Raw genomic sequence first — 14394 nt, 5'->3', positions numbered from 1 at the left:
ACAGAGTGTGTGTGTGTGTGTGTGTAACTGTGTAAGAGGTGACACAGAGTGTGAGACAAGACGACAGTGTGTGTGTGTGTGTAACTGTGTAAGAGGAGACACACAGAGACAGAGTGTGGGTGTAACTGTGTAAGAGGAGACACAGAGACAGTGTGTGAGACAAGACGACAGAATGTGTGAAAACATGACTGTGTACTAATTTCAATCTCTGTAACAATAGAAACCAAACATTATTTAACCCCCTGCACAGAGGCCACTTGGTGTTACAAACATGAGCTTTATTGAGACGTCAGTCCCCCTCCCAGCCCTAAACATACAGCGTATGGCAGCGACCAGTCTGCTGCGGGTTAGGGAGCAGTGCAGTGAGGGTGACACAGGTTACACGTCACAGCTCAGGAATAATGAACACAAACTAAACATACAAGTAATAAATAGATGAGAGGACAAGATCACATACATGATTGTACTGAGGAACCTAGAGCAGCGCCCCTACCACTGCCAGGGACTCACTGCCCTGTACAGATCAATGGGTACATGTCCCTTCATAGTGCTATAGGAGGGTCCACAAAACTCCACTACACTTTGGGTTTCAGTGCCAGCCGCAGAGTATATTGCGTCCAAACAGAAGTTCTAAAACAGCAAATCGTCACATTGCAGGGGCTGAGCAGCTGTGTGTCCGTCTCTACCTCAAGACACTTCCCGTACCAGAAAGCAACAGAATAGGGCTTCTCTGTATGATGTGGTGCAGGTATCCAGATATTTTGTGCAACAAAGGATTTACTGAGGGTTGCTGGAGAGACGTGATGCCCATGACTCGGGCATGCAGAAAGGGGGCACAGGGATAGTGCAGGCATCTCTCCTGGTCAGTGCAGAAGTATCACAGAAACCAGGAAATTCATTTTTTAAACCCTGGCAGTAATCATGTGACATGGTCCGAGTCACATGATGGTAGCATCTAGCAAATCTGTCCCTTAAGCACAGCCCTAGGCAGCTTCTCTACTTAAGACATCTATGAAGTCTCTGGTAAGTGTCCCCATCAGTCTCCTCCCGCTTGCGGTCTCTGGAGGCTGGCTGAGGTGCATGTAGTGTTGTAGGCAACCTTGGTCACACTTCACATAGAACAACAGGGAAATCCACGTGTATGCACGGGTGGTCCAACCTGATGGTGCCCTGTCGAGGAATAAACAAGAGATGAAGACATTGCACTTGTACATATATACTAAAATAACGTAGTCCGTCATGGTTCTCAGACACGGGCACTCTACTGTTTATCATATAACCTCACACTTCTGCGTGTGCCAGAAAGAAAGGCCTTTTGTATGATAATACCCAAATGAAATCTCCCATAATGTGTTTAATTGGCATAATTAAAAGTATGCTGTTTGCCAAATTTGCCTGTAATTTATCAACAAATTTTATTTTTTTCCCCCCATTTTTACTAAAAAGGCTGGAGTGCATCTTGCAGAGTTCAGAACCCTTATCCTGCAAAGTGCTCAAGAACATTGCCTGATCAGTGCAGGGGATCATTTATAGCTGTGACAAGTGGGTCACAAAAAAAAAAAATTCAAACGATGTAACGTTTCTATCATACATGTGAAAGAGCACTATATAAACAAGTTAAATATTTTGTGCATGAAATAGTTAAAAGGTACAAAGTCTACACCAAAAATGTTGTTTAAAAAGATAGATAAGTTTTGCATAACCAACACTGTTATATTAATACACTTTTTACCTCTGATTACCTTGTAGCTAAGCCTCTGCAGACTGCCCCCTTATATAAGTGTTATTTACTGTCTTGCATTTTAGCTAATCATTTCTGACTCCTAAATAACTCCACAGGCATGAGCACAATATTATCTATATGGCACATATGAACTAATGCCCTCTAGCTGTGAAAAACTGTCAAATGTATTCAAATAAGAGGCTGCCTTCAAGGGCTTAGAAATAAGTTTCAACCTAATTAGGTCTAGCTTTCAACTAAGAATACCAAGAGAACAAAGCAAAATTTGACGATAAAAGTAAATTGGAAAGTTGTTTAAAATTGCATGCCCTATCTGAATCATGCAAGTTTAATTTGGACTTTACTGCCCCTTAAACATGGTTTTATTTTAATTTTTAAGCTAACAGGAAGTCGTGTCTGTGCTCAACTGGGCCATTGTATTGTAAAATGTTCTCTCATTTAATGTTTTTCTAATAATCAATTTCACTTGGTGAAGTGTATTTGGTTGCATGCAAATATGTCCATTACTTGTAATTTTATCATTTCAAAAAGCTGCTTTTGCCTGGATAAAATTGCTCATTTATGATACAGATAGGGCATTATACATGCTTAAGCAACTTTCCAACTTCTATTGCCAATTTTCATTCTCTTGTTATCCTTTATTGAAAGAACAGCAAAGTACTACTGGGAGCTAGATGAACACATCAAAATAATCTAATGAAAACAGGTATATATGTGCAGCCACCAATTAGCAGCAAGCTCTCAGCTCCTGAGCCTACCTGGGTATGGTCTTCAACAAAAAGATACCAAGAGAACTAAGCAAATTAGAGAATAGAAGTCAATTGGAAAGTTGTTTAAAATTGTATGCTGTACGGTACCTGAATCATGAAAGAAATTACTTTAAAACTGTTATATCTTTAGAATAGTGAAATGTAATGATTGAGCAGAAGAGAAAGCAAACTAAGTTTGTGCAACACATCTCTCAAGACTACACAAAACACTATCTACACTATAATTACGTTTGTAGCGCGTCCGTCGCCAGTTGCGCACGCATCCTCAAAGGAATGTCGGCTGCGCAAGGCAGCCAAAACAATGTTGGCTGTGCGCGCGCAGCCAAAAGAATCCACATTGATGCAGCAAAGCTGCATTCCGAAAATAGGAGGGATTCTTTCACCACCCTGCCATTTTCGGAATCCACCTGGATGCAGCGTAGGCAAACAAACCGTAAACAATAAAAAAAACACCCACACGAAGTATAAGGAAAAAAAATAAACATAACCGCCCGTACTAAGTATTTACAAAAAAAAAATAACCCTTAAATAGCTAAACTCCCACAACAGAAACTACCAAACCCTTACACCGCCCACTAAATAAATTACATTAACTAAATAAATTACATTAACTAAATAAAATTACATTAAAACACCAAACCCTACAACACCAATTATACTATTAAACCCTAAACCGACAAACCCCCACATCGCAATAAACCTAACATATTAGTCCGGCGGAGGTGGTCTTTTTCAAGGCGGCTCCATCATCTTCTATCTTCATCCGGAGCGAAAGCAGCGCAGAACGGAGGTGCGCAGCTGGCTTTCCCGATGCAAGGATCATCAGCGGCGGTCCTCAGCGGTGTGAAAGCTCCTCCATGCGATCGCCCGTCGCACACTGAAGATTGAATTCAAGGTACCCCATATTTATTGGGGTAACGTGCATTGCTATTGGCTGAAATTTTGAAATCAGCCAATAGGATAAGAGCTACTGAAATCTTATTGTCTGATTTGAAAAGACAATAGGATTTCAGTAGGTCTAATCCTATTGGCAGAATTAAAAAAATTCAGCCATTAGGAATGCAAGGTACCCCAAATTGATTGCGGTACCTTCCATTCAATTTTTAGTGTACGCAGGAGATCGGATGAAGAGGAGCCTCCGCCCCGCTGAGGATCACCGCATCGGGGGAAGATCACTCCGCGCCGCCTTTGAACAGGATGAAGATAGAAGATGATGGAGCCACCTGGAAGAAGACCTTCTCCGTCGGACTTCAGGAACGGTGAGTACCTATTCGGGGCTTAGTTTTAGGATTTTTTTTTTTAATTTTGCTCTTTTTTTTTTTTTTTTATTGTTTTTAAGATTAGGGATTTAAAAGGGACCCAATTTTATTTTTCTTTCATGGCTCAGATACAGCATGCAATTTTAATCAACTTTCTAATTTACGCTTATCAATTTTTCTTTGTTCTTTTGCCATCTTTTTTTTAAAAGCAGGAATGTAAATCTTTGCAGCCAGACCATTTTAGGTTCAGCACCATGGATAGCTCTTGCTTATTAGAGGCTTACATTTACTTACCAATAAGCAAGAATAACCCAGGTTCTCAACCAAAAATGGTCTGGCTCCTATGCATCACATTCCTGCTTTTTAAATAAAGATAGCAAGAGAACAAATAAACATTGATAATGAGAGTAAATGAGAAAGTTGCCTAAAATTGCATGCTGTATTTAAATCATGAAAGAAAACAATTGGGTTTAGCATCCCTTTAATGGGCTGTAAAAGAGCCGATTGTCCTTTTAAGAGCAGTAAAAGAGCTGAATGCCCTTTAAAGCGCAATGCCCATACAAATGCCCATTTAGGGGCAATGGGTAGTTTAGTTTTTTTTAGTGTTTGTTTTTTTATTTTGGGGGGGTTGGTTGGGTGGGGGGGTTTTACCATTAGGGGGTAATTAGTAATTTTCTAAAGTAAGAGAGCTGTTTAACTTAGGACAATGCCCTACAAAAGGCCCTTTTGGTAGTATTAAATTAGGGGGTGTTTTTATTTTGGGGGGATTTTTATTTTTATAGGGGTATTAGTTAAGGTTTAATTTTTTATTTTTTATTTTGGATAGCTTTGTTTATATTTTTATGTAATTTTACATTTTTTATTTTTAGTAAAATTAGCTTTGGGGTTTGTATTTTTTTTTTTAAACATAGACTGCCCTCTGGCCTAGTAAGACAATAAAAACCAAGCTACTATTGCGATGATTTGTTTTTTTACAAATAAAGCAAACAGACGTCTGCAAGCAGAAGCGTACTTGTTCAAATCGCTTGACTTGATTTGTAGAACCATTATTTGCTGCCCCCTAGTGCTCAGTATCTAACAATGCTATAAAAGCACAAGGGCTATAATTTCGGTTGAAAAGCTTATCAATGCTTCTCTTGACAAAATTTAGTGCTTACTAATCCTTCTAGTAAATGTTATAGCTGTTTCAAAAGCGTATTTAAAAGAGGCAGACAGTCTACTCCAGAATTTGTATTGTTTAAATAGATAATCCCTTTATTACCTATTCCCCAGTTTTGCATAACCAACTTGGCTGTATTAATACACTTTGTACATCTGTGATTACCTTGTATCTTGCCCCCTTATCAGAGTTCTTTTGACAGACTTGCATTTTAGCCAGTTGGTGCTGACTCATAAATAATGGGGATGAGCACAATGTTATCTATATAGAAACAAATGAACTAGCGCTTTCTAGCTGTGAAAAACTGTCAAAATGCAGTGAGATAAGAGGCAACCTTAAAGGGACATGAAGCCCATATTTTTTCTTTCATAATTTAGAAAGAGCATGCCATTTTAAGCAACTTTCTAATTTACTTCTATTATCTAATTTGCTTCAGTCACTTCACATTCTTAGCAGAAAAGCATATCTAGATAGGCTCAGTAGCTGTTGATTCGTTGCTGCACATAGATGCCTCGTGTGATTGGCTCACCAATGTGCATTTCTATCTCTTCAACTAAGTATATCTAAATAATGAAGCAAATTAGATAATAGAAGTAAATTTGAATATTGTTTCAAGTTGTATTCTCTATCTGAATCATGAAAGAACATTTTTGGGTTTAATGGCCCTTTAAAGGGCTTAGAAATTAACATATGAGCCTTCCTAGGTTTAGCTTTCAACAAATAATTCCAAGAAAACAGGAAAATTTGATGATAAAAGTAAATTTGAAAGTTGTTTAAAATTGCATGCCCTATCTGAATCATAAAAGTTTAATTTTGACTAGACTGTCCCTTTAAGTATGCTCTGTGCTCCAGCCGTTTAAACACAGCACTTGCCTAGAAAGCCTAAGGTGTTTATCATCTGGTAATGGCTGAATTTGTTAACTGATGACATCATGGGGGAGTGTCTATGATGCTAGGCACGCCCCCCCATTCTAATTATAATCTTCCAAAAAGCAGGAGGCTTCAGGATGCCAAATATAGGATGCTTCATGCCGTCATAAGGGCTTTAAAGCCCTTAGGATGTCCTATAGATCATGTCCCTTTAACTTCAATACATTTCATTTTTTTAAATTTATTTTTTATGTAGAAGACACAGGTCGACAGAAAAACCTAAAAAGGGACAGTCTACTCCAGAATTTTTATTGTTTAAAAAGATAGATAATCCCTTTATTGCCCATTCCCCAGTTTTGCTCAACTAACACTGTTATATTAAAGGGACAGTCTAGGCCAAAATAAACTTTCATGATTCAGATAGAGCATGTAATTTTAAACAATTTTCCAATTTACTTTTATCCCCAATTTTGCTTTGTTCTCTTGGTATTCTTAGTTGAAAGCTTAACCTAGGAGATTCATATGCTAATTTCTTAGACCTCGAAGGCCATCTCTTTTCAGAATGCATTTGAACAGTTTTTAACCACTAGAAGGTGTTAGTTCACGTATTTCATATAGATAACACTGTGCTCGTGCACGTGAAGTTATCTGGGAGCAGGCAGTGATTGGCTAAACTGCAAGTCTGTCAAAAGAACTGAAAAAAGGGGTAGTTTGCAGAGGCTTAGATACAAGATAATCACAGAGGTAAAAAGTATATTTTATAACTGTGTTGGTTATGCAAAACTGGGAAATGGTAATAAAGGGATTATATATCTTTTAAAACAATAAAAATTCTGGTGTAGACTGTCCCTTTAACAGTGTTATATTAATATACTTTATACCTCTGTGATTACCTTGTATCTAAGCCTCTGCAGACTGTCCACTTATTTGAGTTTTTTTGACAGACTTGCATTTAGCCACAATGCTATGTAAAACACATGAATTTACACCCTCTAGCTGTGAAAAGCTGTCAAATGCATTCAGAGAGGCGGCCTTCAAGATCTTAGAAAACAGCATATGAGCCTACCTAGGTTTAGCTTTCAACTAAGAATGCCAAGAAAACAAAGCAAAATTGGTGATAAAAGTAAATTGGAAAGTTGTTTAAAATTACATGCCCTATTTGAATCATTAAAGTTTCATTTTGTCTAGACTGTCCCTCTAACAACCAACAGATTGTTGCATGGCAACGGGACATAAACATTTAATTTTTTTATTTCTTCCATCAGAAAAAAGGCAATCCCTAATAGATTAGTTTTTGTCTTTTTAAAATATGAGCTGTGCCAAATGAAGGATACACTTTTGTTTTGTGTGAAAAATATTTTTTTGTCTACGCTCCCTACAGAGATAAAAAACAAAACAAAAACAATGTTCTAAGGATTTCGAAATGCAGCAAAAATGCTTAAACCAGCTAGAAGATTTGCAGCTTAGAGAATTTGTTTTTCTTTTTGTCCTTTACAGGAAATGTGAGACGAGCACAATTTTACACAATCACAACAGATGTCTAATGTCCTTTTAACCTTTTCATGTCAGGATTGCACAGGGTTCTCTATCTCTACCAATACAGGTTTGTCCATATCAGCTAGTGACCAGTGAATACATGGAAAGTAAAATCCAGCACAGCAGGAGATGAAAAAGTAGTTCAAACAGAAACCTTCAAGTGAATGTAAACTTGAGCGTACTCGCTCAAGTCATAGGATATAATTTAAAAAATGAGGTAGACTTTAATTAATGAAATAGGTCATTTTTACAGATATTCTTAGATTTTTACATTTTAAAGGGACAGTCACAGGACCGTCTTTAACACAGGGCAAAAGGGGCAGCTGCCCAGGGCCCAGTCTTTGTTATGGGGCCCAAGAGTCCAAAAAAAAAAAAAATTTTTTGCTGATGTCAGTCCTAATACTGTCACAGTCAAAAGTTCTCTGCTTATATTTATTTGTAGGAAACTGTGCCAGACTGAGCTGGGATCATGTGACATGCCAAGCTAGTGCCATGTGCTGTTTTAGGTGTGCACTGTGCAGCACTGAATGCTAAGCCCTAACTCGGCATCCAACCAATCATACTGTATAAGATAAGGTTCTGCTGGAGTTACCACTGTTACCAGGTAACTGCTCTGGTGGTGGGGATTATTCAGGGTAGGGCATACTGTAGGCGCATGCAGCAGAAAGTGGCAGGCACGTGAGGATTTGAACATCTGTGCAGCTGCAGACACTGCTCTCTTCCATCTTGAGGCACACATACATTGTATTTTTAATATTGGATTATATATTGGAGTGTGTACATAAATTTGTGTGTGCTCTGTAGTGTGTGTTTGTGTGTACATGTGTATATGCTCTGGAGAGTGTGTGTGTGTACATGTGTATATGCTCTGGAGAGTGTGTGTGTGTGTACATGTGTATATGCTCTGGAGAGTGTGTGTGTGTGTACATGTGTATATGCTCTGGAGAGTGTGTATGCTCTGGAGAGTGTGTGTGTGTACATGTGTATATGCTCTGGAGAGTGTGTGTGTACATGTGTATATGCTCTGGAGAGTGTGTGTGTACATGTGTATATGCTCTGGAGAGTGTGTGTGTACATGTGTATATGCTCTGGAGAGTGTGTGTGTACATGTGTATATGCTCTGGAGAGTGTGTGTGTACATGTGTATATGCTCTGGAGAGTGTGTGTGTACATGTGTATATGCTCTGGAGAGTGTGTGTGTACATGTGTATATGCTCTGGAGAGTGTGTGTATATGTGTATGCTCTGGAGAGTGTGTGTGTACATGTGTATATGCTCTGGAGAGTGTGTGTGTACATGTGTATATGCTCTGGAGAGTGTGTGTGTACATGTGTATATGCTCTGGAGAGTGTGTGTGTACATGTGTATATGCTCTGGAGAGTGTGTGTATATGTGTATGCTCTGGAGAGTGTGTGTGTACATGTGTATATGCTCTGGAGAGTGTGTGTGTACATGTGTATATGCTCTGGAGAGTGTGTGTGTACATGTGTATATGCTCTGGAGAGTGTGTGTGTACATGTGTATATGCTCTGGAGAGTGTGTGTGTACATGTGTATATGCTCTGGAGAGTGTGTGTGTACATGTGTATATGCTCTGGAGAGTGTGTGTATATGTGTATGCTCTGGAGAGTGTGTGTGTACATGTATATGCTCTGGAGAGTGTGTGTGTACATGTATATGCTCTGGAGAGTGTGTGTGTGTACATGTATATGCTCTGGAGAGTGTGTGTGTGTACATGTATATGCTCTGGAGAGTGTGTGTGTGTACATGTATATGCTCTGGAGAGTGTGTGTGTGTATATGTGTATGCTCTGGAGAGTGTGTGTGTACATGTATATGCTCTGGAGAGTGTGTGTGTAAATGTATATGCTCTGGAGAGTGTGTGTGTATATGTGTATGCTCTGGAGAGTGTGTGTGTACATGTATATGCTCTGGAGAGTGTGTGTGTACATGTATATACTCTGGAGAGTGTGTGTGTATATGCTCTGGAGAGTGTGTGTGTACATGTATATGCTCTGGAGAGTGTGTGTGTATATGTGTATGCTCTGGAGAGTGTGTGTGTACATGTATATGCTCTGGAGAGTGTGTGTGTATATGTGTATGCTCTGGAGAGTGTGTGTGTATATGTGTATGCTCTGGAGAGTGTGTGTGTACATGTGTATGCTCTGGAGAGTGTGTGTGTACATGTGTATGCTCTGGAGAGTGTGTGTGTACATGTGTATGCTCTGGAGAGTGTGTGTGTACATGTATATGCTCTGGAGAGTGTGTGTGTACATGTGTATGCTCTGGAGAGTGTGTGTGTACATGTATATGCTCTGGAGAGTGTGTGTGTACATGTATATGCTCTGGAGAGTGTGTGTGTACATGTATATGCTCTGGAGAGTGTGTGTGTACATGTATATGCTCTGGAGAGTGTGTGTATATGTGTATGCTCTGGAGAGTGTGTGTGTACATGTATATGCTCTGGAGAGTGTGTGTGTATATGTGTATGCTCTGGAGAGTGTGTGTACACATGTATATGCTCTGGAGAGTGTGTGTGTGTATATGTGTATGCTCTGGAGAGTGTGTGTGTATATGTGTATGCTCTGGAGAGTGTGTGTGTATATGTGTATGCTCTGGAGAGTGTGTGTGTATATGTGTATGCTCTGGAGAGTGTGTGCACTGTTTGTGTGTACATGTATATGTGTATGCTCTGGAGAGTGTGTGTGTATATGGGTTAGGGGAGTTTGGTAGCATTCCCTTGGTATTCATGAAAGTGGTAATTTTGCTGTACAGTGGCTGTCTAAACAATAAATATGTAGTGAATATCCCAAAACTTGTGAGATGCTTTTAGGGGGGCCCAACATTCTTGTACCAGGGCCCTGTAGACATTAGGTCCGACACTGATTTTTTACTATCCAATGCCGTGTATTGCATTAAATATTTATGTACTTAAACAAATATATAAATAAATTAAAAAACAACATTTAATTAATTAGTAAATATTTTAAATTAATCCACAGTGAAGGAATTTATATATTTGTTTACTTATTAGTACTGCTTAGGTCCAGTTTCACATATTGCAATTTATTTCATATTTTTTTGAAAATGATTAGCCCAACAGTGGATGATCCACTGCTGGGCTAATCATTTTAAAAAATAAAAAAAATTGATTTAGTTGTTTTTTGGGGTGTTGGGGTGGAGAGCGAAATTGCATGGGCGGGGGGGGGGGCCCAAGGAAATGGTTGTCCAGGGCCCAGTCAGTATTAAAGACGGCCCTGGACAGTCAACCCAAAATTTCAAACAGGTAATTCCTATAAACGTTCTAACGATTATTCATTTGAACTATACCCCAATTTATATGCCTAAAGTTTTAGTACTTACTTTTGTTTTGTCTGGCTGTTTAACCCTTTAAGGACACAGCTTTCAGTTTGCTCAATTGTTTTATGACGGAAAAATTCCGTCATATGTCCTTAAGAGGTTAAAATGTCCGTCTTCCCCCTCCCATATTTCGTCACCAGTATCTTCATGGTTGTGCAGCTCTAACAGGTAATTTTCGCCCGTACACACTCCCGGGTTTTGCACATGCGCAGTGCGCCGCTAACGCTGTCCAGGAAAATGAGATGGAATTTAGAGTTCCTATTTCAAACCTCCCCCTACAGCGATAGCGGCGCACTGCGCATGCGCAAAACCCGGGAGTGTGTACGGGCGAAAATTACCTATTAAAGCTGCACAACCATGAAAATACTGGTGAAGAAATATGGGAGGGGGCAGGCGGACATTGTAAACAGCCAGACAAAACAAAAGTACTAAAACTTAGAAACGCTTTAGGCATATAAATTGGGCTATAGTTCAAATTAATAATTGTTCGAAAGTTTATAGGAATTACCTATTTGAAATTTTGGGTTGACTGTCCCTTGTGCTGCAACGATAACCGCTGTGGCAATAAAATGTAAAAATCTAAGAATATCTGTATAAATTACCGATTTCATGAATTAAAAAGTCTACCTCATTTTTTAAATTATATTCTATGACTTGAGTAAGTACACTCAACTTTAATGAAGAAAAAAAATCTTCAGTAAGAATTAAATGAAATTTCTCAGGGTATAAGTAACAAATTGGACTACTAACCAGAAAGCCATCTATATTAGTCAGTGACCAGCGAATACCTATTTTGATGAGAAATAAAGAACTATAAGATGTAATACGTAAAGGATGACACTTTGTGAGTTAACGTAATAGAACATTAGGCAATATTTTGGCTCCAATTATGACCTGGAATAAAGATCAAAAGAAATTCTTACAATCCAGTTGGCTAATTTCCAAGGAACGTGGTGGCCATTCCTGCAAAGGTGACCTGTACAACATTCCAATCTTGTGTTAAGTATTTCAATACGTTGGACGCACTACTCGAGAAGTCCGTGAGAGAATACATGAACACCTGAATAAGAATGTATTTTTCTGGATTAGCATCACATTTTATTATTGAACATGAAGGGTCCACACAACATTTTAAGTGGTGTGTTATTGAACATGTTAAAAGTCCACTGAGAGGGGGTGATACAGAAGCATTACTTGCTAAAAGAGAAGTATTTGGGATTTTTAATTTATGTACACGAGTCCCACTAGGCTTTAATATTGAATCAGAAATGATCAACTTTTGGCAATGACTAATACGGTTGAATAATGATCGCCTTAATATTTTTATTTAGTAACGATGGGATTTGAAACATTAGAATTCGGTTATAATGTTTAGGCTCTCAGCATTAGCAGAATTTTGTAATACTATTTATTTACAGTTCTGGATTATTTTATAGATTGAATCAGATGATGTTTCAGTTTAAAAACATGCTTGAGAATGTCTTTTCTCCTTTAAAGTTTTAAACAGTCTGGTCCCTCTGAAGCTTACAGGTCTAATACACGCTGCCGGTTTTTAAATAACATCTATAACTTAGAGCTATAGAAGCTCTTCCCCATGTGAGTACCGTTCATTCGGATTGGGATATCCTTTTATATGTAAACTGTTTTGCACTATTTTTATGTTTCTATCTTTTTGAGGAAACCACCCTAAGACATAATAACAGAAGAATTCAAGAAAATAAAGTGGACTTTCTATACCGATTTTCATTTGCGGTTATTTATAATTTAAAGGGAAATGAAACCCAAAATTTTTCTCTCATGATTCAGATAAAGAATAAGATTTTAAACAACTTTCTAATTTACTTCTATTATTTAATTTGCTTCTTTCTATTGTTATCCTTTGCTGAAATGTTTATCTAGGCAAGCTCAGGAGCAGCGGAGAACATAGATTCTAGCTGATGATTGGTAGCTGCGTATATATATATATATATATATATATATATATATATATATATATATATATATATATATATATATATATCTCGATTGTGATTGGCTCACCCATGAGTTCAGTTAAAAACCATTACTGAATTGCTGCTCCTTCAACAAATTAGATAATAGAAGTAAATTAGAAAGTTGTTTAAAATTGTATTCTCTATCTGAATCATGAAAGAAAAAATTTGTGTTTCATGTCCCTTTAAGTATACCTTTTGCATTTCTATCTATGCACTGTGCTTGTTTGATCTTTATTTGCTTTGTCACTTACATACAGTGTATCACTTATAAATACATTTAAAAACATCAGTAGGAATGAGTAGCGGTCAAGTTGTCTGCCTAAGGATTTAACATCTAGAGTTCAATCCCCCTTATAGCAAATTATATTCTGTGCACTGTCTAATCATTTTTTTTATTTTTTATTAAAGTATTACGTTTCCCGTCTGTTGACGAAAAGCGTAAGACCGTGTCTCTTACCAGGGCCGGATTGGGCCGCCAGGATACCGGGAAAAATCCCAGTGGGCCATTAGGGCCCACTAGTGGGCCGGCAGCTGCACCGTGAACCACACAGGGTGAGCAGCAGAGGAGAGCACAGTCCGTCACTACCTTCATCAAAATCATCAAGGTGAGTGAGACTGTGACTGAGCGCCGCAGCCGTATATCCCCATTGTCCTTTGAGTACAAAGGTTTCCTTAGCTGTATACCCACAGACAGCCTAGTCGCCCCCCCCCCCCCTCCCCAAGCACCAGCTGTAGAAAATGAGAAGAAACAGTTCAAAATCCAGCACTTCAATCCTTGATAGGGTGCATACTGCAATAGGATTACTGCAGAAATCCTCAAAGTAAAATAGCACAGAAGTAGCAGTCGCACCACAATATCATTAATCAGAGGTTATCTTTATTGCCACATACTGGGAGCCAGGAAAACAGAACAACGTTTCGGGCTATAAACCCTTAGTCATGACTAAGGGTTTATAGCCCGAAACGTTGTTCTGTTTTTTCTGTGCTATCCCCCAAGCACCAGCGTCAGCCTCCTGCCTCCCCTCCCCCACGCACGCTCTGCACGCCTCCAGTAGTAGAGTAAGGCTGCACAGTGCATTCCGCTGCGTGTTGTGCGGCTGGGGGAGGTAGTGCAGACAGCCGTGGATTCCACTTCCAGGCCTAGCGCTGTGCGATGAGGGGCACGGGCAAGGTAAGGGCAGGCCGGTGCAAACAGCTGCAAACTTTGCGTCTCTCATCCTATTGAGCACTCTCTGAATCCCCTGTATGCCTGGATCACCACCTCCTCACTACACCGCCGCACTGCACCGGCTGACACAGGGTGGGTATGAGATATTCTCGGCATTTCACATTTTGATCTTTAATATTTCTGGCTGCTTAATTGTTAGGGTTATGCATTATTTATCTGACAACTACATGCACACTTTACATTTATATTGACATTGTTAGCAGTTTGAGAAACAAAGCCAAAATACAGGTTTGCAGACTTTATTAAAAACACTTTCAGCCTGTATTACATATCCACCCTATTGTTCCATTAAGTGATTTCAGAATGTAAAGTTGTATTTTATCAAATAATACATTTTTGCTGTTTAGTGCACTTATACTGCGTCTGCAGCATTTTTCTGGCAAGTTTCAGAATTTGTATGGGCTGGGCTAAAGGGGGCGTGGCTAGACTGGAGGGGGCGTGGTTGGGCCGGTCTTTACAAATTTCCTCCCAGTTCGGCCC

The 14394-nt window shown here is 39.0% G+C and overlaps 1 protein-coding gene across 1 annotated transcript in view; it reads right to left on the bottom strand.

Annotated features, from left to right (window-relative positions):
* Positions 1-257: 257 nt before the first annotated feature.
* TUSC2 (tumor suppressor 2, mitochondrial calcium regulator) overlaps positions 258-14394 on the bottom strand; it is a 33168-nt gene continuing 19031 nt past the window's right edge. The window contains exon 3 of the mRNA XM_053721066.1: positions 258-1170. Within this exon, the coding sequence (XP_053577041.1) occupies positions 1105-1170 (66 nt within the window). The 3' untranslated portion in view covers positions 258-1104. The remainder of the gene's footprint in view (positions 1171-14394) is intronic.

The sequence above is a fragment of the Bombina bombina genome, chromosome 7, assembly GCF_027579735.1.
Source record: "Bombina bombina isolate aBomBom1 chromosome 7, aBomBom1.pri, whole genome shotgun sequence".
Classification (NCBI taxonomy): domain Eukaryota; kingdom Metazoa; phylum Chordata; class Amphibia; order Anura; family Bombinatoridae; genus Bombina; species Bombina bombina.
The sequence above is the reverse complement of the archived record's forward strand: the minus strand, read 5'-3'. Positions and strand labels throughout refer to the sequence as shown.